At 36.5% G+C, this 24,408-nt stretch overlaps 1 protein-coding gene across 3 annotated transcripts in view; it reads right to left on the bottom strand.

Annotated features, from left to right (window-relative positions):
- CPED1 (cadherin like and PC-esterase domain containing 1) overlaps window positions 1-24,408 on the bottom strand; it is a 296,363-nt gene that overhangs the window by 224,307 nt on the left and 47,648 nt on the right. For all 3 annotated transcript variants that reach the window (XM_068549367.1, XM_068549369.1, XM_068549370.1), the window contains exons 3-4: window positions 11,544-11,650; window positions 5,477-5,552 (exon numbers count right to left, since the gene is read on the bottom strand). In XM_068549367.1, the coding sequence (XP_068405468.1) occupies window positions 5,477-5,552; window positions 11,544-11,650 (183 nt within the window). The remainder of the gene's footprint in view (window positions 1-5,476; window positions 5,553-11,543; window positions 11,651-24,408) is intronic.

Below are 24,408 nucleotides of genomic sequence, written 5' to 3'. Positions count from 1 at the left end.
GGCTTAGTAGGAAAGAAATTATGGCCAAATATGGCTGAGGGCCTTGGAGAAAGCAGCAGAATTAAGAGTACTGAAAGTGACATCTGAGATTCTAGGCTCAGAGGCATTGAAGGAGTGAAAAAAGCCAGAAAGACAGTGATTATCAAGTGGTAAATTAGTTTAAAGTCTCAAAGATGGATGTAGTTGTCTGTGATGCAAGTTACTAATCAGCAAGGCTACACAGGCGGGAGGCTGAAGCTGCAGAGAAATGAAGGTCATGGATTTGATGAGATCATAGAGCTGTGATGCGGAAAGGGTCATTGGTGTGGACATCAAAACTGATAAGAATGATGGCAGATCTGAAGTCTCCAGAAGTTAACCAAGGTGATGATTTTCTTATTGACTATTCTGATCAGGATGTTGAGAGATGAGAGTAAGGAGGACTGGCAGAGAGACATCAACAAATCCCTCCCAACTCCAGGGATTAAGGTTTTAGTACAACACCCAGCTTCATTGTTCTTAGGGATTAACAAAGTTACCACTTTGTGAGGAAAATGGAAGGTGGAATTACCAAGGGTTTAGAGAAATGCAAACATGTGCTAAGAGGAAGGAGTGGAGAGAAGTACGGGAATAAAGAGGTAGAAGGGGAAGGACCAGGCCACCAGATGGGATCTGAATCTTAGTGGTAACTGAATTTAACAGGGATGAGAAACATGAGGGAACTTTATGTTTCCAGCAATGCCACTCTGCTGAGGTATATCTGGGTGATGCCACGTCATACTGCCTTGTACTTTCCTATGTCTTCAACTCCTCTTCTCTTCTTGGAGCCCAGATGGCTTATGTTAATGAGTCTATACATTTGATGACAAGCCAAATACTGAAAATGTGCAGGTTATTTGGTCTCTCAAGCTTCTGTATTTGTTACGAATTCTTTATGTCACATGCCAGGCTCTTGTAAACATTTGGGCGTGTGACTTCTGATCTAGATAAAAATCTATCCCCAGCTCAAGTCAGAGCATCAGATAGCTACCTGGGCCTCACTGTTTAGTCCCTAGACAGACTGCCTAATAGACTTGTTTTATTTCTGAAAGAGATGGAGGAAAAGATCACTCTGGCTACAGTCTCGATAATGGACTGGATGAACTGAGTGGGAATTTGAATGCGCTTCCAGAAATTCTACCAATTAGAAATTCATTGGGTTTGCAAGCTTCTTTTATAAAAATGCAAATACGTCTAAGAGGCTTATGACTGGGGTGAGGGTGTAATTTAGTCTGAATTAGTTCCATCAGCTTACTTTCTGCTATTACCTAGCTGTAGTCAGTCATACTAAAAAGATGAGAGTTTTACTTGGGGAAAGAATGTTTTGCACAAAGGATATAATCATGTGTGGGACAGAGGTGGAAGACTTTGGAAAGATATAAGCATGAAGGAGCATTCAGAGGACACATAGAGGGGGAGAGGGGGTGTCAGCATTTGAGAGCACAGAGAATAAGCAAACTCTGGTCTTCTGTGAAAGTTTGCCTGATTGCCTCGTAGAGGTAAGTCCCCAATTTCCTTTAACACTGGGAATCTCATTTCTCACATTCTTGTTTGAAGGAGTACATTCCTTACAGCAGAGGAGAGGAAAAAATGAAATCAATAAAAATCCTCAAATGGTATGAAGCATTGACAATTTCCATGTTGCTTTGTTTAAATTCAAGCTAGCCTATTTGATTCCCTGACAATACTTCACTGGTATCATATGATAAACAGAAATTTTTAGACCTAGCATTTTAAAAACAATCAGCAGTTCCATGTGAGATAAAAGCTATTATTGGTCAATATTTAAAAATAAGTTCAATTATGTTATTTAAAGATATATTTTATATTTGGTAGTAAATATCTATAATTTTTTAAAGTCTACACTTGTTTCGATACAACAGAATGTGTAAATTCTATTTATCATTTTCTTTTTCTTTTTTTATGTACTCACGTTACTAAAAAGATGAGGCCAGAGATCCTAAAATGTTCAAAGTGCTATCTTTGAGTACGAGTCTGGGTACATTTTAAATTTCACGTAAAAGCCTGCGCTCAGAACTAAGATAAAACTACTGGAAAGAATGAGTAATAGCCAAAACTTTGGCACACTCCTAACCAGGGCTTCTTGGATATCATAAAGGAGAACAAAAACAACAACCCAAGTAAAACAGGTTCCGTGATGTTTTGTTTTGTACTTATATTTCAAATATAGGGGAAAAAAACTTTTTATCAAAAAAACCAAATAATAAAAAGCAACAAAAACCATTAGCAAAAAGTTTGGGCCAATGAAAACATTTGATTTCAAACACCAAAGCATTAAATGGCAAGATAAAAATAAACCTTTGTGCTAGCCAGTAAAAATTCCATGGATTTGTGCCTTTCAATGTGAGTCACAAGTCTAATGGCAGATACACTGTGTGGTTGCGGAACGGAACAGACTGTCTTAGTCTTACACTCTGTCTTCAAACGCTCCCATATATCTGGCCCAAACTCTGCTTGTCCTGCCACACACTTGCAAGGTCCCACTCAGATTTATTAGGATGATCATCCCTCCTTTCATGGCATCCTCGTCTCTACCTACTGCTCAAGATAAAGCCTGGGAGAGCGTGTCTGTACGGGAAAAAGGCACGGTGGAATCATGAAATCTCACCATTATTGATCACTGCCAAATGTCTTATTTTTATAGATTAAAAAACTGAAGCACAACCAGGCTTTAAATCTTGCTCTGAATTATACATTGTTTAAGCTTCAGAGCTAAAACCTGTCAGGTATTCTTCTCTGAAATGGTTAGGAGATAATTCTCCATGCATCTTTCACATTTTTGCATCGTTTGCAAACAGAGGCACTGACAATCTGTTCTGAACTATCTTTTCAAAGATATTTATGCAGCAGATAGCCTTGAAAGATAGAGATGGTGTCTCTCTCCAGAGCAAAGAGAAGTTTTTGTCCAGGCTAACAAAAATAATGTCTCTCTCTGAGGCGAAGGGCAGGCATACTCACTGACCATCAGGAATATTCAAACTCCCTAAGGTCAGAGCTCTGCTCTTGAAATGCAAACCACTTAGTATACAAGTGTCACCTCCTAGCCTCTTCACTTGCCCTGGGGGAGCTGCGATTCAGTGAACCAGTGTAAATGCTGATAATCTGTCTGCTGCTATTGCTATAAACAATAAGGTCATTTGTCTCTGACCCAGGAGTCTCCTGTCTTCTGCCAGCTCCCATGAAACTGTGGCAGGCAGATTTGTGAGCTTGGAAGTAGGTGAAATCTCAGACTCTTCACAGTTTTTGCCAGAAACATAAAACTGTAGTGATAATCTGTCATATAAAGAGAGAAGATATTGAAAGGCCTGTTGCTGAACTTTTCAAATCTAGGATCATCCAGTTACCAATTTGGAGGCACATAATATGCATATATTGTAATACGCTTCATTCTTCAAATAAAATTATACACACACATAGACATACCTGTAGCTACACTTTATTTTTTAAATTAAATCTGTGAAATGGGTCTCACTCTACTCACTATATAGATTAAAAAACAAAAACCAACAAACCCCAAATTTAACTCACACAGCTAATAGGCAGTGGAGCTAAAATCTCTGGTTTCAAAATTTGTGTTTTGCCTGTCTCTAAATGAAACACAGCTCAAAACAGCATGGGCCACTTTGGCTTTAAATAAAATGGCTAAAGTATATAGTATTATGTTTAGTTTTACTATCTTTTTAATAATACCTTACTTTTAAAAATAACTTTAGGTACCGGCATGATGCTATCTAATCTGCCTTCAATATTAAATATTCAGCATTCACAACAAATAACGTGTTTTTTAATCTTGTGAATACTGATTTTATAGTGTATACTGTATATTCATAGCCAGAGTCTCCAACATAAGCTATTGTTTATAAAGCTTATATCAGAAAACAGTGTTGTAGACATATTGCTTTAAAGCTACATATCTAAGAAAATTATCTTCAGCTACAGAAAGATAACATTACAGGAGAAATAATTCCATTAAAAAGGCCGTATATTCCATGAAATTACCTTGTTAGTCACAGAGATAAATAGAAAATTACAAACTACACAGAGTGGGGAAAGGTGTCTGGAACTTATAGATGTTCTTGAGAAAAAAAAATGTTTAAAGCAAAAAAGACAGAAAAAAAACGTTTTAATTTTATGGAAGCAAAATATAAACTTAGGTAAGAGTTGTTTGGGGAATTTTTTAAAACTGGTAATCCATTTCTGGCTACAAACAGGTTTTCATTATTATGATTCTATTCTGCTAACTCCAGTGCTAATCAATCATTTTGAAATGTAAACAGCAACAAAGAAAAACGTACTTTAAAAGTATGTAAGTTCTGGTCAAAACATAAACAAATGTTTTTCAAATTGCCTTAATTAAAGGATTTCTAGATACTTATTAATAATGCACTACTGGGAATAATTATTTTACTTGCTTCTCACAAAAACATTACTTTTCTTTTTTTTATAAAATAAAAAACTATCCAGCTGAAGTTTACAAAAACAAAACAAAGAGATTAGGGGGTCAGTTACAACTGTCATATAAAACGATAACTGCAGAACCAGGTTTATACAGCTATCATTTATTTTAAACAAGTATCTTAAATTGAAAGATTAATTGCTGATTTATATTTATTTTATTTTAATCCTTGGTAAATGACAATAGAAGACTGTAGTCTTTATAATGGGACATGCCAATGTGGTTAATGTTTGATGTAGAAGCAGAAACCCCATGGAAAAGCTGATGGGTTAAGATACCAGTTTTCTGATTCAACTCAGACACAAATTAATTTTTAAAAACATAATTAAAATTATGTGGATTTAAATTTTAATTATATAGTGCAATACTTTCTAGGGGCATAGCTATTAAACATTAAGTGGGTTTTAAACTAGAAATGTGAGGAACTCTTTCACTGATGGGTTTTCAAGTAGGCTATAATTTCATCTATGAAGACTCATATGCCATCTGATGTGTTCTTTCCACTCTGGGATTCTATGAAGAAGTGAGATGGTAATTTTTGTCCCAAATTTCTAAAGTTGTCAAGACAAATTGAGAGAACTTCAGAAAGAAGAAACAAAATTGTTAAGATCAGAATCACTTAATCATAAAGAAATACATTTTTAAAAAACCTCAAGTTTTATATAATTAAGAAGTACTATAATAATTGCTTTAAATATGAAGCAGCAATTATTTTGAAGACAAATACATAGGAAGAAAAGGAATATTCATCTAGAAAGTTAGAAGGCAAATCTGAAAGAAAGAATATCAATGTTTTGTGTTATTCCTTATTATCAAGGTCCTCCCATTGGCAAAACCTTGTGGATTCTGGCAGATTTGTGATAGTGGAATTGATAAACAAAGGAGCTTAGTATGCTGATCTGAGGGCTTCTTAGTCAGTGTCTGCTGAGGAAGCCTATATATCTCACAGGTTTATGCATAAGGAAGCAAATGAAAGATTACCTGGAAATCTTCTAATTAGTCGACATAATCCTTCCTTTCTGCAAAGCTGATGTTGTATTTCTGGTAATATGTTTACCTGAAAGGAATAAAAAAGATTCTAGTGAGTTAAGCATTCTCTGCTAAAGCAAAGAAAATATAAACAGCCTACAGGGTACAGATGTGAAGCATTGTCTACACCAACCACCTCCTACTTTCAAATCTCTGTAAGTCAACTTTAAAATCCAAAATAATAGAGTGGTTTATTTGATAACATAAAATAAAAACGTGCCCTTAGAAATCTTCAAAATATTTGGGAATACTTGTTAAAACCTTGATATATTTCAAAGCCATGATATTTGCTAGAAAAAATAAGAAAATAATTTATGTCATTATGGCAAATAGAGTAACACTACTAACTTGACAGTTGCACATTTTGCTTTGGCAAAAAATAGTACTAAACATTCCTCAAAGTCAGCTACACTCCCAAGTTCCAAAGGCCCTCAATGATTTGAATCACGGACATCTAGTGGTAATTCAATGCTAAACCTGTTAGCATTTATAGTTTTCACTTCATACTGAAGGGTATTTATTGCTTTCGAGTATAAAACCCAGTCACCACAAAACTATATTTTAACAAAAATTTGTTCTTAGAAAGCTTCATAAATGTTGTCATAAATTCAAACATATCTTTTAATTTTTAAAGAAAAGATACAAGCAAGCTTAATTCCCTCCTCTTCTGAATTTACAGATTAGCTATTCTCAGCTAAATCCCCCAAATAATGCCAAACATGGTAACGCCTCGTTAAAACCAACAGAAAGAGTCAGTGTAAATCAGCTTGAAAATCAGATTCATTTTTGAGCAATTATTGATTACTTTCAAATTAATTCACTCTACCCTAAAAACGTATTAGAGTTTCTTTGCTGTGGCCGGCTGGCCTGACTGGATAAAAAGAACTCAGCTGCAGCTGGAGAAAAGAGAGGGAACCAGAGACATGGGCTGTGTAGTCCCACTTCTGGCCTGTAACAAAATCAGAACCTTGAGCCCGTCACTTTACTTCTTTTCAATTTCTCCATTTGTAAAATAGAGCCTTGGGTCTCTAAATACCACTTCCGCTCTAAGCTTTGATCAATTCAATAATTCAGTCATAAGCTGTAGTTTTTAAAAAAGGATTCATTTAAAGTGCTTTGAAACAGTTCATCATTTAAAAGTTCTCTAACCCTTGCAATCTTGTTAACTCTATCCGTTTATTCAGCAAACTGTAAACTTCAGCCCAGGTCATGCATAAATAAAGCCCAGGCTTCAGCAGAATCCGCTCTTGTGAATATGATAATTGAGAAAAGTGTATAGTACACTGTAGATTTTAGGGATGTCTACGTTTCTCAAATTCAAAAGTGATCAGTTTTAGAGTCTAAATGTAGGAAAAGAAGAAGGGCTTTCATAAAGTCCTGAAGTTTTCAGTTCAGCCTAAGACAGGCTGGAGGGAGGGACAGAGCATGATTGCAAAGGTCTGGGGAACCCATCCTAGAGGCTTGGGGGTTTTGCTGTTATTGTTAACACACAAAGAGCCTTTCTAAATTAGATTGTGAAAAGGTTTAGAAGTCAATAAACTTGAACCATTTTCCTCCACTTAAGGAAAAAGATCACTCAGTTGCTATTGACTAAATAGAATCTTTAACAATAGAATGGCCAAGAAAAAGAAGCAGCATTAGGTAAGTAGTAGTGTAGGCTGTGTATGGACACAGGTCCTATTGAAAACCTTCTCCCACTTCTTGAAGGGCTCAGAGTAAATGCGCCGGCCTTGCAGACGTGTAGAGCATCCTTGGTATGCCCTCCTGACCTCTACAAACTGAAAGGACTAGCAGAGCCCTGGTTAAATGGATCACAGTAACTGAACTAACGGGCCAGAAGAATGTGTGTAAATGCTGCAAAGACAGAGTACAGCTTGCACAGATTTCAGATACAAGGGTAGTTGTTGTGTCATATCAGAGAGATGACTTTTCACATGAGACCTTGGGTCACAACGATGAACTGACTCAGGGTCAACAAAGCATTTGCTTCAAAAAACCAGAGCCAAGCCAAAGGAAGCAACTGCTCTCACTTTCCCATCCCCTACCCGATGACCTCTTCCACTGCTCTTTCCTCCAAAGGAGGAAATTCATCTTTGGAATTCACAGAGTAGAAGAAGATGACATGACCATGGTGACACGTGACACTAGAGATACCATCTCCGTTCTACTCTGGAACTGAGCACCAAGATAAGCAGTTAAACTAAATAACTTGGCACAAAAAAATAAACACATACAAGGCTATGGGTCCCACAGCTGTGCTAAATCAACTTTATTACACATACTAACTTTCTTAAGTAACTTTTTAATTGTTAAACCTAATAATGTTCTTCAATAGCCTAGTGCTTTTTATTCTTATTTTTATGTACGTCATAAAATATGTAAGATTTGCATCATTATCAAGCGGAACACAAAGAAGTTTTCACTGGGATTAGCTGACTTTTATACGATGAGCTTCTCCAGCTTAATACTGCAATACTTTTTTTTAATAGAACTTAAGTTCACAGCAAAATTGAACAGAAGGTACAGAGATTTCCCATATACCCACTCCCCCGACCCACACACAGCCTCCCCCATTACCAACATCTCCCCCAGAGTGGTACATCTGTTACAACTGATGAAACTACACTGACACATCATTACCACCCAAACAGTCATTTTTAATATATACCGATTTTGTACTGGGTTCGAATGCTTTATATGTGTGTGTGTGTGTGTGTGTGTGCGTGTGCAAGTGCACGCATGTATATTTTATATAGACAGCTGTTTTTCTTGGCACAGAAGTTTCTGCATCTTTGAAAGGATTAGAATGCATATAAAAAAATGATAATGACATTTGGGCCCTAGAATATTTCTGAGGTCAAACTGGGAGAAAGGAAATGTGCATTTAAAAATATTTCAATCCTACTCTGTGGTAATCTAAATTGTTTTCATTACATACCGTCAGAAGCAAAAGTAAAAAAAAAAAAAAAATCATTCTTATTTTGAGACATATTTCATTAATAAGAGCAACAGCATGATGTTAATTATAAACATTCAGAAAGTGTTTATAACTCAAAAAAACTAAAACTACAGTAATACCATTAACTCATTAAGGAAAGTAGACATTTGACATGAGCTGTTTATTTGAAGTGTAAGAAAGCACCCAGGGAAAAAAATTTTTTTTGGTCACTCATGAACATTGAGAGTGACACACATGTCACATTGTAATCTTAGGGAACTGTCCTTTTTCTTCATTAGATCTGTACAGATGCTCACATCTTTTATCAAAAATCAGACCTTCTCTGAAAGCTGTTCAGTATCATCCATAAGGAAGAGAATTAATGGCAAGAAGGGAACCAGCTAATCAAAGAAAATACAGTCTTATTATCATCCATGTCTCTCCCAGGTAATTATCACTCCATCACGGTCACCTGAAAATGTCCTAGCAAGCTGTAAAATAAGAGCCATTTCAGTAGTTCTCAGTGCTCCAAGTACTAAAAACAGCATCCCAGATTCAGGGACTGCTAATCCTACAAACATTCAGAACTAGAAACGAATTTCTCTGCTCTAGAAATACCAGGACCTGTTAGAGGTGAGATAGAGCCCCACTTACTAAACTTAGTGTCACCCCAAATAGTGGACCTTGCTTCAGTTTCAGCATCACACCAATACAGTTTTAAATTCCTGTTACTTTCCTCCTGGCTAGAGAGACTCCTGGTCATTCATGATCTATATATAACAGACCTTAAGATCATTTTCATTAAGCACTTAAATTCCAAAGCTCTGAAGTGGTGAGTAATCCTCATTTGAGCAGGTGCCCTTTCTTTGTTCATTCTAAGGTCATTAACAATCCTAACACATACCCAACAAATCTGAAGCAACTTCTGTTTTGAATACTTATGTTTACATAAATAAGTCATGGTTCACAAAACTTCAAATTATTCATGCTCCAAAGTGACAGTTATCTAAATGTATCATTTAGAATTTGTGTATTCTTTAAGAATATTCATTAGAATAGGCTTTAAGTGCAGCAGCTAAATATTTATTTAGAAAGGTTCTATAGTGATATGGTTAAGAACACAGAATTTAAAGTCAGACTTCCAGAGTTTGAATCCTAGATGCTTCATTTATTAGCTAGGACGACTTAAGTAATTTTCTTAATCTCTCTGTGCTTCAGTCTCTTCATATGTAAAGAATGTATATAAACAAACATGTAAGCACTTAGAATCGTCCTCAGGAGGAGGCCTTCGCAAGAGATTGGAAGGTGGGAGTAGAGAGAGGCTGAATACTTATCTTCCTGGCTTCCTCTCTGCAGGGCTATGATTTGGTAATGGCTACATTCCCCTATGTTTATAGCTCCTTTCCACCGATCCCTCTTTCTCGGCTCCGGCTCTTATCTGGTTTTGCTATACAATTCCTTCTATTGTACACACCCTTCTTCAGACCAAGGGTGGTAAAACCTTATGATGTTGTTGGTCCCTGGGTGCCTCTAATCTTTTTTGTTTCTCTTATCCTGCCAAAAGCTCTGTAAATAGCTCTTTCATTAGTTTCTCTTCAGTTAAATCCTTTGGAGTATGGCATTTGTTTCCTGCTGGGAGGTTGACTGATACACACAGCAAATATTGTCAACTTTATCCTGTAGCTGATGGGAAGCCATGCAAGATTTTAAGCATAGGAGTAACCAGGTTAATTCAGCATTTTCTATTTTTCACTCTGATAACTGAGAGCCCGATGGATTTCAGAGGCAAAACACTTGCTTCAGAAAAATCAGTGAGGAGGATTCAGCAATTGTCCTGGTTATACACGGTGACTGTCTGACCAGAATAAAGGCAGTAAGTATGGAGAGTAGGTAAGATATTTGAGAACTATTTAGAAGTTGAATTCCTTAGTATTCATGATTGATAGAATGCAGATGACAAGAGAGAGGAAGGGCTCAAAGGTGAAGGCCAGATTTCTATCTTAGGAAGTGACAAGAGTGGTTAAGCACGCTCATGACCAGCAGAGCAGTTCTGCAGAGCTTCTAAATGCAAGCGCAGAAGTGAGTTTACCAGGGAAAATAATGAATTCATTTTCTCTACGTTGAGTCTGAGGTCCTATGTGACATCTAAGTAGAGATGTTCAGTGGGTAGTTACACATGCAAGCCTGAAGCATGGGAAACTGCTTTGAACTTTAGATGTAGATTTGGGAGTCATCAACTACAAATGGTAGGTGAAACGTTAGGGGTGGTGCTGGGGAACAGAGGCATTTAAAGAACGGACAGAGAAAAGGTGGCTCGGAAGGACACAGAAAGGATGGCCAAAGATGTACGAGAAGAAGTGAAAGAATGTGCTCAGTCTAAAGGTCAAGTAAGGAAAGAGTTAGAAGAAAGAAGGAGTGATCACAACTGTCAATTGCAGAAATATCAAATGATCACGGTAGCTACTATAGTACTCTTTTACTACTGAAAAATATCTATTGGCTTTGACACTTTTCTCACAGATTTGTTAAAGTTACCAAAAATAGAGCATATGCAAATTTTCCAGCTCAGTGACTAGCACATTGTAGGCATCTGATAATTTTTAGTTAATTTTTCTAGAAGCATTTATAAAAGTTTACACACGATAGTAGATATAGGATGTCAATTTTAAAAGTTAATTTAAAAACTATATAAATTTGTTATAATTCAGGATATCAATTTAAGTTTGAAAAGTCAAAACAGGGATCTAGTAAATAAAATTTTTACTACTTTGGATGGACAGGTGGCCAGGGTAAGCAACACTCCATAGGCTATGTATTTCAAGGTCAAGTTTTGGGTCCCACTAGGTAAAACTGGATCCTTATTGGTAGCAGCTGAAGTTGAAGGGGGTCCTATCAAACCCAAATGGTGAAATTTTATGGTAAAGTGTATAAGGCATGGCCACTGAAACTTTCTCCAAAGATGCAACGGTTCCAGTTTTTCAAGACTTTTTTTTTTTTTTCAACATTATGGACCAGGAAGTACTGGTGATAATATTCATAGGTCTGATAAAATCTGTGCACATTTTGAAAAAGAATGTTTACCTTTTGATGTAAACCTAACCGGCACATGTCTTCCTTGGATATGCAAGGTTTTCCACCAGCTTTCCTAGAAGACAGGCAAACGAGCAGATCCCAAGAGCCCAAATCACCTAATAGCAAAAGAGTATGGAAAAACAATTTCTTATCAGATTTTTAAAGGCACCATTTACTTCTTCAGATTAAAGAATGTAATTATTTAAATCCTAAAACACAAGTAACAATGATTCTGAATATACTTAAAAGTATATATTCAAAGTAACTAAAATTCACCTTTTCTAATTAAGCAGAAGTAACACTTTAATATTGTATCCTAGGGAAAATCCAATTATCTTAAGTTATATCATAAAATTCCTTTAAAAGACTAAAATTAGAATGTTTCAAATCACTAATTTTATAAATTCATAAAATCTTAATCAGAGATTGGGAGGAAAGAAAATTATAAAGTCTTTTAAGAGATGAGAGAGTTATAACGATATGAAGTCAAAACATCGAACATTTTGCTCTGGGCCTCCGTATTACCCTTACTTTTCATAGATCTTGAAAATCAAAAATGCTCTTAAGGGGCCTCCCTGGTGGTGCAGTGGTTAAGAATCCGCCTGCCAGTGGAGGGTACACGGATGCGAGCCCTGGTCTGGGAAGATCCCACATGCCGCGGAGAGACTAAGCCCGTGCGCCACGGCTACTGAGCCTGCGCTCTAGAGGCCGCAAGCCACAGCTACTGAGCCTGCGCTCTAGAGGCCGCAAGCCACAGCTACTGAGCCTGCGCTCTAGAGCCCGCAAGCCACAGCTACTGAAGCCCGCGTGCCCAGAGCCCGTGCTCCGCAACAAGAGAAGCCACCGCGATAAGAAGCCTGCGCACCGCAATGAAGACCCAACGCAGCCAAAAATAAATAATTTAAATACATAAATTTTTTAAAAATGCTCTTATAAGTTTTCTTACAAAGAAAAAGTTGTGTTAGGTAGAAAATAAAATTTAATGAAAAATTTAAGATAGGTTTAGTCTAAAAGGAATTTGTGTTCTAGTTATAGACAGAGTTGACTCTAAAATACGGAGTATAACACAGACCAAAGAAATGATATTTCACCAAGAACAAAGTTCTTTGCCAATAAATCATAGTTACTTGCCAAAATAATCTCAGCAGAGTACATTCTTGCATAAGTAATTGAACACTTAAAAATTAACATTTATGTGGCTATATATGGGTTTATTTTCCCTTATTCTTTTGGATCTATTTACATAAATTTGTATCAGCTTACCTTGCATATAATTGCTGCTTTAGAAATATTTGTTAAATGCATGAATGAATAACTAGCTAATGATAGGGTAGTAAACACATTACTTCAGAAACAATATAGAAATATCTATCTCAAAAAAAAAAACAAAAAAAAAAACAGAAAAAGAACACTGAGTAATATATAAAAGAATTGGTACTACCTGGGAAACTTTCTCCATTTTGGATGGAAATCCGGTTTAGAAAATGAAGCAATTGCTGTACACATGGCATCTTTTGTTGATCAATACTAAGATAAATGTTCCTTCAAGTAACTATTTATGCCAGACCTCACAAGTCAGTTCCTGCGTTATTAGTGGCTTCAGAAAGCTAGAAAATATCCAATGCCTCCAAATGCTATCTTTTAAAAATTTCCTAGAATTTCTCACTTGAGAGCATAATGCTTTCAAAGAAGAATTATACAGGAAAAAAAAAGTTGATGAGGAAGAATATCTATGACAATTAGGAATGAAATTTCACTCTCCACTAACCAAGTCCTTTTCCATTTGACAAGTCCTGTGCTGTCTGAGCTATTGGTCCCTCTATAGTTGTCCCGTTGCTGGAAGGGAAACCTCTCTGCCAAACAAAAGGATCCAGACAACTGAACTCAAGTTAACTGAGCTCTTGTCCTAGAGCTTCTCCGTTTGCTTGATGTATCTCAGGATGCTGGAAGATGGCACAATAGTTCAAAAGAACAAGGAGAAATGATGCTGGTGATTGGGAGTTGGGAGAGATCTCATCCAGGTAATAGCCATCAGGCCTTAGGTGTCAAGGGTCTACCCTGTCCCATGCACTCTCACTTTGAGGGAAACTACAAGCAGATTCCAATGGCCAAAACCTAATACTCTATGATGATTCCAATACTTTATTTTATTTATTTATTTTTTTAATTTATTTATTTATTTTTGGCTGCGTTGGGTCCTCGTTTCTGTGCAAGGGCTTTCTCCAGTTGCGGCGAGCGGGGGCCACTCTTCATCGCGGTGCGCGGGCCTCTCACTGTCGCGGCCTCTCTTGTTGCTGAACGCAGGCTCCAGACGCGCAAGCTCAGTAACTGTGGCTCACGGGCCTAGTTGCTCCGCGGCATGTGGGATCTTCCCAGGCCAGGGCTCGAACCCGTGTCCCCTGCATCGGCAGGCAGATTCTCAACCACTGCGCCACCAGGGAAGCCCCCCAATACTTTATTTTAAATGTGCACCTGGCATTTTCAGCCAAAACCTTTTGATATGGATTCAAAAGGGAAAACACAGAGACTATTTTCATTCAATATTACTTCTAGCCCAGGAAACACTAAAACCCTAGAGGAAACTTCCTGTTATAATATACACAACTAAATATTTTAAGAAGCTAAGAATAGGCAGAGAGAGAGAGGAATTTCATATTATGGGCTGCATTGTTTGGGTGTTAAAAAACAGTATGTTTTTTATATTCCTCTAAGTCTGAAGCATGCCCCCCTTCACTACCCAAGGCATACACACAATTTCTAGAATTGATAGAAAGAAATATATATTTAAACCATAAATGTTTGAAACTGGAGACACATTTAAATAATTCAAAGTATTCAGTTTATTAAGAACCTCCTCTGAGCTGAACACTGTACTAGAAATATGAAAGTAAATAGCAAAACAAAAGGGCAGACAGTCACTGCCCTTAGCAGCAATAAGGGATCTAAACATCAAAAAGAATTTAGGCTAACTTATAAAGCATCACACAATTTCTTGACATTCATAAGGTTACCCCTCATCTCTCAAAAATATTTAATTAATATTTTAAGTTAAAAGTTAATATTTCAAAAATACCGTATAGCACATCAATTTCCTCTTAAAATGAAGTAAAGTATAACCAAAAATTTTCAGCGATCTCTTCATGTCCTTATGCCTAATTCTTGCTACCATGGTCTGAAAAAAATGCTGATTGTGTCCACTCAAAATTCCTATTGTTACCCTTGCTGAATTCTACATCAAACTTCCAAATCTCTATTTCCTAGTTAAATTTTCTAGTTAAAGTAGACCTTTCCAATTTCTCTTCATTTCTATCTAGAAATCTACTCCCTTGCCTGATTCCCACAGCCGTGTTTTAAAGAAAAAAGCTTTATTTGTTTTATGAGTGGTGCTATGAATTCAAGCTTGGTTTAAAAAACTCCCAAAACCATACTGAAATCTAGAAACTGGGCAGAGAGCAAAGCATACTCACTAGTGAAGTAAATAACATTCAGAAGTCAACCTTGGAGCATCTGGGATACAAATTTGTTCCTCAACAAGATTACAAATTACTATATACTGTGAAGCTTTGGGGTCACGCTCAACAACCTAGAAGCATGAGTGTTTAGTGGACAATGCGTACAGCAGAGACTACAGACTGCAGGCACACAGGGGGAGTAATGCCCGCATTTAGGGTGCATTTGGTCTGCACAGTGTTTGTTTTGTTTTTAATTTTAAGCGTTTGTCAAAATGCAAATGTCAGCACAATTCACATAAAAATCCAGATTTCAGCTTTCATTTGAAAACTTAGAAGTTTTGGGTTCATATCCTACAAGGCAGCCACTGACAGCTGAGGCCAGCTTCCCACATTTTCTGTAGTTTACCTTAGTGGCCCGACCTGGCCCAAACTCTGCCTGGGCTCTGCCTTTAGTAGCAGCAAACAGTCCTTAGAACTGGTATAAAACACTGGTTTGTCAGTTTTCCATGAATTGTTCATTCAGCAAGTTGATGTTCCATGTTCTAGCTCTCAAGGAATTAGGCTTGTTCATTAGGTAAATTGGTTTTGTTGAGATGACTATAGGCAGTTGATATTTGCTCAGTTGGTCTTTAAAGGATGTCTGAACATACCCTTTGATTTCCATCTTTGGCCACGCTCTTTCGCAAGGTTGAATAAGGTCACTTCAACTCCAAAGACATTTGGTTGGCCATGTTAAAGTTGGCAAGGACTGAAGTGTGGTCTCTTAGAGTCGTTCTTTCTCTAACAAGCCTGGAAAAAAACCGATTGGCCTATAGCCATCTTTTTCCCTTATGTCTTTTTGGTTGGATTGCTAAAGTGGACCAGGTCCCACTCTTAGGTGGACCTGCCTTCATTTCTTTCTTATTCACACTTTCTCTTTGGACTCTTTCCACATTCAGTCTGTCTCAGGGCTGTTGCCACAGTTATACGTGGCCCAGGACAGGCTCTTTCTAGGCACTGAGGCAAACATTTTTGGTGTTGGTCTTACTTGATGTGTTTCTTCTGTCCCCTGAAGGTCGACATTAGTGTAAGAGCTGAGAAGTCAGATTTGGATTGAAACTAACACAACATTGCAAAGCAACTATACTCCAATAAAATGTAACTTAAAAAAAAAAAAAAAAGATTTGGCTTGGGGAAGAAACAGGCAAAGCAGATCCTGGCCAATTTGGATGATGGCTTCTTAGGTTTTCCTGGCATAGGGAAAGGAGACCTTTATGTGACTCAGCCTAAGTCTTTAGAATACTGCATTAGGACTTGGGCGCCAAGGCCACACTAATAAATAAGGAATAGTAGCAGTAGTAGTGGTAATAAATCAACAGCAATTAGTTCTTGAGTACTTAGAGTATGCCAGGTACTGTTCCAAGTATTTGCATTAATTAATTTATTTTATACAATACCCTGCTAGATATACTTTTTCATTTTTTTTTAAGTGCAGAAAGGTTAAATAACTTGCCCAAGGTCAGCCATCTAGTTCGTGATGGGAAGAGAATTTGAAAACAGGAAGTCTAGCTCCAGCAGCCATGTTTGTGATCATTACATCATTATTGCTTCAAAAAACAGGGAGGCAACAGAGACACTTAGCTTTTGATGCCTTATATGTATTAACTTACGCAGAACTTCCAACAACCCTGTGGAGTAGAAACTATTATTACACATACTTTACAGAAGAAGAAACTGAGACAAAGAGGAACTATCTAGCTTTGGTATTTTCTCAACTACTGTCCAGTGTCTATTTTCCTTTGGGACCTTGGAGGAAAAAGACTACAACAGGTATAACTCGGGTATTCCTAGACCCTCACCCAGCAATAGCACCCTAAAATATTATTAGTGATACCACTGGTAATTGAAGTAAGAGAAATATTCATGTGTAAAAGGAGATAGCTCTCAACTGCACATGTACTCAGGAACTATAAATATTAACTGGGTTTCCACCTACTTTTGAAAAGAAACCTCTAAAAGTTTCTCAGATTTTTTTTGATGGTTAAAATGATTTCTTTCCTTGTCACAAAGAAACCAGAGCAGGACAAGCTCCCAGATCAGGCTAGCCAAGCCCTTAAACAGAGAGGTCACAGGACATAGTTCTAAGGAAACAGGATACGGATGTTCCATTCTCCATCTCAACATGAAAAATCTATAGGATTCTCCCCACAAACTAAAGAACATTATTGCTCATTATCATGCCTCCATAGTGTTGGGTCTGGAAGCAATGAAAACTCCACAGACAATTTTAGAAGGAGATGTCAGGGTCCAGCTTTATTAATTCACACATAATATGGCACTGACTATAGTTTAGCGTTCTCAGGAACCACCTAACATCTCAGTGTTAAAAGTAAGAGCTATTTTAAAAGGTTTTTGTTCTTGTTTTTGTTTTAATCAAGCATCTGCCCTAAGGAGTGAGGCTGCCTTTAGAATATTTCCAGCCTCTCATAGTCAGGCTGCCATGTAAAGCACACAATCGTTCCTGGCTCTCAGATGACCTCCTCATTGATAAAGTCTACTGGATCAGTAATTCAACCCAGAGAACAACGGAGACCTCTGAGATAGCATCATTCTTATAAATGCTGTTTATTCTCAAGGAATGACAAGTCTATTCCTGCTTTATTTTTCTCCATAGCATCTATCATCATCTGACACATTATGTATTTCTTATCTATTTGTTTATTGTCTGTCTCTCCCCATTTGAATGTGAGCTTCAGGAGGGCAGAACAGGGCCTATTTTAATCACTGCCGTATTCTCAGTATCTACAACAATGGCTGGAATTTAACAAGTATTTGCTACCTATTTGCTAAATGCATAAATGAATGAATAACTTAATGTGAGCAGTAGACCAATAACTAAGACTCAATAAAATGCTAGGATATTGAAATATTTTTGTAAAAATTAAAAATGGATGAATAATAAGAAAAAATATTAGAGTAGTGTTTTTAAAAAGGACATAAAGATACATTTGGTTCTTAGTAAGAATGAAGGAGAGAAGTACGTAAGAAAAACAAATGTAACCAGTCATTGCATTTAAAGAATTGTAATATTAATTCTGAAAACTAATAGCAGATTCCAAGTGCTTTACTTATTAGAAACTTTTCTGTGAACACATACATTTGATTGAAGCAGAAAAGATTTATAAAGTATGACTTGGAAAAGAAACTTGTCCAGGAACTTTTAAGATACATAGCTACTAAAGCCAAGTCTCATTTACTTATTCATAGTATTATACTATTATATTCCTTAAGGATACAGTAGTGTGATTTCCTAAAATTTGTTTTATTTCAGTGTGAAATACTGAAATGTTTAATTTTTAAATAATACATAATATTCCTTTATAATATAACAATTATTAACTAATACATAATATTCCTTTATAACATGAGGATATTTCACATGTTCACTCTTCCCTTTGTACGCCCTTTTCTTCACAACTATAAGATTCTTATCACATAACAAAGTCTTCCTTTCTCTGTATCCTTCTTTTACCAGACTTAGTAGATAGTTTACATTATTGAATACATTATTAACTTATTAATAATAAATTGGGTTCTATGCTTGATTCTACCACAAGATTGTTTGAATATAAATTAGCCATTCCTGAACCAAGCTGCATTAATCTGTTCCCTTAACTGTATTCTTAATATGATGGATCTACCCATGCTTAATTAATTTTATTCATGGCTTTTCTTTAAGGACAACAAACATTCAAGTTCTTGTATATAAAGCTGATTATACTAGACACTTAGTAGATGTTTATTGGATTATATATTTCAATTTTCAGAATTCATTTTAAAAGAAATCATATATATTGAAACTTGAGATTTTCAATGCATTATGTAACATGGTCACAAAATCTAATTAAATCTGGTTTCTTGCCCCAAGACTCTGGTCATGGATTTTTGCTTGTTATGCCTCTGGCTCCTTAACCTCTAAGAGCTGATGATGAAAACTTTGTGTTTCACCGCAGAGGAATTCTAAACCAGCTTTCTGCCCTAAGAGAGGTTTGGAGATTGTTTCTGTGAAGAGTTTTGAACTCCTGAAATTTTTCTAACCTACTCACAAGCTCAAGAAAGCAACATTATGCTTAAACTTTTGCAAAAGTTAAGACTCCTGCTCTAAAGAAACTTTTCATTAAGAAGAGCATGAAAAGAAATATATCAGTGTATTTCTATGAAATAAACTCAAGAAATGCTTACTTTAGAAGGCTTGCTAAAGTTTCCTTCCATAGGTTTTTTTGTTTGTTTTCTGTTTTTTTTTAAAAATATTTGTTTATTTATTTGGCTGTACCCGGTCTTAGTTGCAGCATGTGTGCTCTTAGTTGCGGCATGCAGGATCTTTAGTTGCAGCACGCAGGATCTAGTTCCCTGACCAAGGATCGAACCCAGGCCCCCTGCACTGGGAGCTCAGAGTCTTAACCACTGGACAATCAGGGAAGTCCCATAGGTTTTTTTTTTTTTTTTAATAATTTTTATTGAAGTATAGTTGCTTTACAGTGTTGTGTTCGTTTCTACTGTATGGCAAAATGAATCGGCTATATATATATATATATATATATATATATATATATATATATATATCCCCTCTTTTTTGGATTTCCTTCTCATTTCGGTCACCACAGTGAATTAAGTAGAGTTCCCTGTGCTATACAGTACGTTCTCATTAGTTGCCTATTTTATACATAGTATCAGTAGTGTATATGTATCAATCCCAATCTCCCAATTCCTCTCACCCCACCCCTTTTCCCCCTTGGTATCCATACATTTGTTCTCTTTTTTTAAAGTGACTTTTTTTAAAAAAGATTTTCATGCCACTTATATAGTCTTCTATTGAAGTATAACTGATTAGATGTGTGTGCATGTGTGTTTAAACTTTTACTGCTTCAAGACTATTGTTTGTCTGGGAGAAAACTCTCATTATTGCATTTTACCAAATTTCTCCAAGTCTGGAATTCTCACCAGCTTAGGAGACCTTAAAAGAAATAAACTCTGCAGCAATTTAAAACTCAGACTGCACCTAACACTCAGATATTGGTTTCTAATTCCACTCTCCAATAAGAGGAACCAGGGGTCCTTGGAGGTATGGCTGATTCAAGGGCTGGGAAAGTAAGTGTACAAGATGAGTCTAGAGCATCACAGTGCCAGAAAATGAGGAAGAGCTCAAAACCAAACAAGCATCGAACAAATGAACAAAAGCAGTGACGGAGGTATGTTAAAGGGGCACGGGAGCCAATGGTCAAAACTGGAACAATTTGAGCAAAAAATAAGTAAAGTAATATTGGTATAAAATAAATATCCAGTAGTCCATACTGATATAAACAAATTATTGAATAAAAAAGTAAATGGGGAGGAAGAGACAAATCTCTGGTGTGGAAAAATATCAAACAAAATTTTCATAGCTACTACAGACTCAAGGAGGTAGATCGCAACTCCCTAGTCCTTCGGCATGAGTTGCTCAGTGACACCCTTCCAAAGAGTCCAGTATGGAAACGGGAAATAAAAGTATAATTTGCAGTGGAAAAACCTGACAAACACTACCTGCCAGGTGATTAAGGCTAATATCAACAGTGATAAGTCATGTGGATAGTCTGTACCCTTGATATGATATGATGAGAATTTTACCTCCGTGGTCTTACTCCCCCAAACCATAACCCTACACTAATCAGAAAATACCAGGCATGACCCAATTGAGGGACATCAAAACACCTGACCAGTTCTTCTCAAAACTGCCAAGGTCATCAAAAGCAAATAAAGTCTGAGAAACGGTCACAACCGAGAGAAGCCTAAGGAAACACGACAACTAAATGTAATGTATCCTGGATGGGATCTTGGAACAGAAAAAGGACATTAGGTAAAAAGTTTAAAAATCTGAATGAAGTATGGACTTTATTTTTTTAAAAAAAAATCAGAATAAACATATTCTCTGGAGAAAAAAAGATGATGACTGTTAAGTATATGGCTGTAACTAGACACATATTAATTACAAAGCTCACCAAGTATTTTATACTAAGAATGTTGTATTACAAAACCAATCTGCACTACAATGCAGAAAGTGAAAAATAATTCCTTTCTATACAAGATGGATTCTCTGATAAAGACAATTCCGATGGTATTTAAAATACAGAAGACTGAAAAATAGATCAAGTTCAGGGTTTGAAACCCTCCTCAATACATGCAGCTCCCCAAATTTCTAGCCTTTCATTTCACTTGTTACCATTTCTCTCTAAATTCAACTCCTTTGGTGATTTTATTTACATTCATTGCTTTAGCTATTGCTTTCCTGCCACTGACTCTCAAATTTACATTTCTTAACCTTTCTTATGTTTCAGATCTCCAGTTACATCCTAAGACAGATGCCCTGCTGAACACATATGAATCAGAACCTGTATCTCCTGCCAAAAACCTGTCCGTCCTTCCAGTTTTATTACCCTCAAAGGTGTAGTCACCTTCTCTCCCCTCAAGCTAGAAAGCGTAACATCAACTTCAACTAGTACTTGTCTCTCATTCCACTTCCCATTGATCTCCAATTCCCATCCAACCTAAATTAGAATTTCTTAAATATTTCCTGACCTTTCCAAATCCTATCACAGTCTCTAAATCTAAGATCTCACTATCTCTGCAAAGTCTCCTAATTAGTCGCCCTGCTTCTATTTCTTTTCCCTTCATTAATCCATTTTCCTCCATGAAGCCACAATCATCCTCTGAAAACACAGATCTTATCATTGCCAGCACAATACAGATCAAATTCCTTAGCAAAGCAACAGAGATCCTTCACACCTGCCCCAACCTAGTTCTCTAGCTCTTTCCCTCAAAGCAGCACTCCCCAAACCCCACTTCTTCTCAGCCACATGGACCCTTGTTGGCCCCTGAGACTCCATACACTTTTATTTATTTTTCAATTAATTTTTATTGGAGTAGAGTTGATTTACAATGTTGTGTTAGTTTCTGCTGTACAGCAAAGTGAATCAATTATACATATACATATATCCACTTTTTTTTAGATCCTATTCCTATATAGGTCATTACAGAGTATTGAGTAGAGTTCCTTGTGCTATACAGTAGGTCCTTATTAGTTATCTGTTTTATATATAGTAGTGTGTATATGTCAATCCCAATCTCCCAATTTATACCTCCCACCTCCCTTTCCCCCTTGGTAACCATAAGTTTGTTTTTTACATCTGTGAGTCTATTTCTGTTTTGTAAATAGGTTCATTTGTACCATTCTTTTATATTTTTTAATTTGTCTTTCTCTGTCTGACTTACTTCACTCAGTATGACAATCTCTAGGTCCACCCGTGTCACTGCAAATGGCATTATTTTGTTCTTTTTTATGGCTGAGTAATATTTCATTGTATATATATATACCACATCTTCTTTATCCATTCCTCTATCGATGGACATTTAGGTTGCTTCCATATCCTGGCTATTGTAAACAGTGCTGCAATGAACACTGGGATACACATATCTTTCTGAATTATGGTTTTCTCCAGATATATGCCCAGGAGTGGCAAGGGATTAATCTCCAAAATACACAAACAGCTCATGCAACTAAATATCAAAAAAAAAAAACCTAATCAAAAAATGGGCAGAGGATCTAAACAGACATTTCTCCAAAAAAGACATACAGATGGCCAAGAGGCACATGAAAAGATGCTCAACATCACTAATTATCAGAGAAATGCAAATCAAAACTATAATGAGGTATCACCTCACACCAGTAAGAATGGCCTTCATCAAAACATCTATAAACAATCAATGCTGGAGAGGGTGTGGAGAAAAGGGAACCCTCCTACACTGTTGGTGGGAATGTAAATTGGTACAGCCACTATGGAGAACAGTATGGAGGTTCCTTAAAAAAGTACTAAAAATAGAGCTACCATATGATCCATACACTTTTAGACCTGTGTGCCCTAGCATGCAGCTCATACTGATGCATGCTCTTCCCTCTAAAATTTACTTGAGAAATCATTGTCACATATCAAGTATTCACTTGTGACACCTTCCTAGACCCCCACATTCAGAATTGGTCCCTTCCTTTTCTGTTCTCTCAGAACATTTTATTTCTGCTCTTCATACTGCTCCTATTGTATCTTATATTACAGTTAAACATGCACATCTTTCCTACTCAAAAATTATCCTTGGATCTGTAACGTTTTCATATAGTGAAAGCTTGTTAGAAATGAAAAATTTCAGTCCCCAACTTAGACCTCACCAAATCAGATTTGTCAGTAGCAAAATCCCCAGTATGCACATGTGAATTTGAGAAACACTGATATACACCTCTGCCCTATAGTTCCTTGAAAGGTTTCACTCATTTTTATAATGCTCTCTCTCCATCACACCAATTTTAGTATCCTACACCTACCTCATGTTTAATAAACATGTGTTAAATAAAACGTGTTTAGTGTCTATTATAAAATATTCTGATGCCTGGCTATAATGTCCTCGTCATAATCCTTGTTATGAGGAGGATGCTTGAAAATGGGTTCTTTTATTACGTGAGTACTTGACTTGAGTTTTTGATAGACACTCCTTGTACCAAATTCCACAGAACAGTGCAGGAGATTTTAGTGTATAATTAGTGTGGTGACACTTCATTTAACCAAATATTATTCCTTCTTCCTGATTTATTCAAAGTCATTTTGCATGACTTCTTTAAAATGCAGTGAATAAAACCTAATCATATCTGGTTTAACATTGTATAATAATGCACTGGGGACTTCAAGCAATCTGAGAGGGAGGTGGGAGTCATTGATTTAAAATTTATTCTAAGAATAATTACACACTAATTCAGCACAGATGAGAATCAAGCCTTGAGAAAATATAGTTCACTAACATGAGAAAAAGAATCAATTCTCTCAATGGCCTATTACTTAATGCCACAAGTATTTTAGGATTACACAGCTCTTATTCATAAAGCATTATTTTCAATAATCTTTGGAGATTTGCTTAAACCAATCATAATATTTCTGTGAGATATTTATGGGACAGGTCTTATCTTCCATTTTCATACCAAGCAATAGATGATCTAATGAGCTTGTTCAAGGTCATTCCAAAAAGCAGATGTGAGGCCTAAAACTCAGATCTCGTAGTGATACTAATACCACTCTTGGGAGGATATTATGAAAATTAAATGAGTGAATATTTGTAAAGTGCTTAGGACAGTGCCTAGTACTTGATAAGCTTTACATAAGTATTTGTTGTTTAATGACTAGATAGGTGGGTGGGAGGTAAGATACAGGCAGATAAATTTGCGATTCTCGATGATAAACTCAAGAAGCAATGTGACGTCTTCTATATGTCTTGCCGCCTATTATTTAAGGCTTCTGAATAGGGCGGTATGAGTAGAATTTAGAAAACACAGAAAATAATCTTCTCTCTCAATTCTGCATCACCCCCTC

The sequence above is a fragment of the Eschrichtius robustus genome, chromosome 8 (genome assembly GCF_028021215.1).
Source record: "Eschrichtius robustus isolate mEscRob2 chromosome 8, mEscRob2.pri, whole genome shotgun sequence".
Taxonomy (NCBI): Eukaryota; Metazoa; Chordata; class Mammalia; order Artiodactyla; family Eschrichtiidae; genus Eschrichtius; species Eschrichtius robustus.
This window is presented reverse-complemented; position numbering and strand designations above follow the sequence as displayed.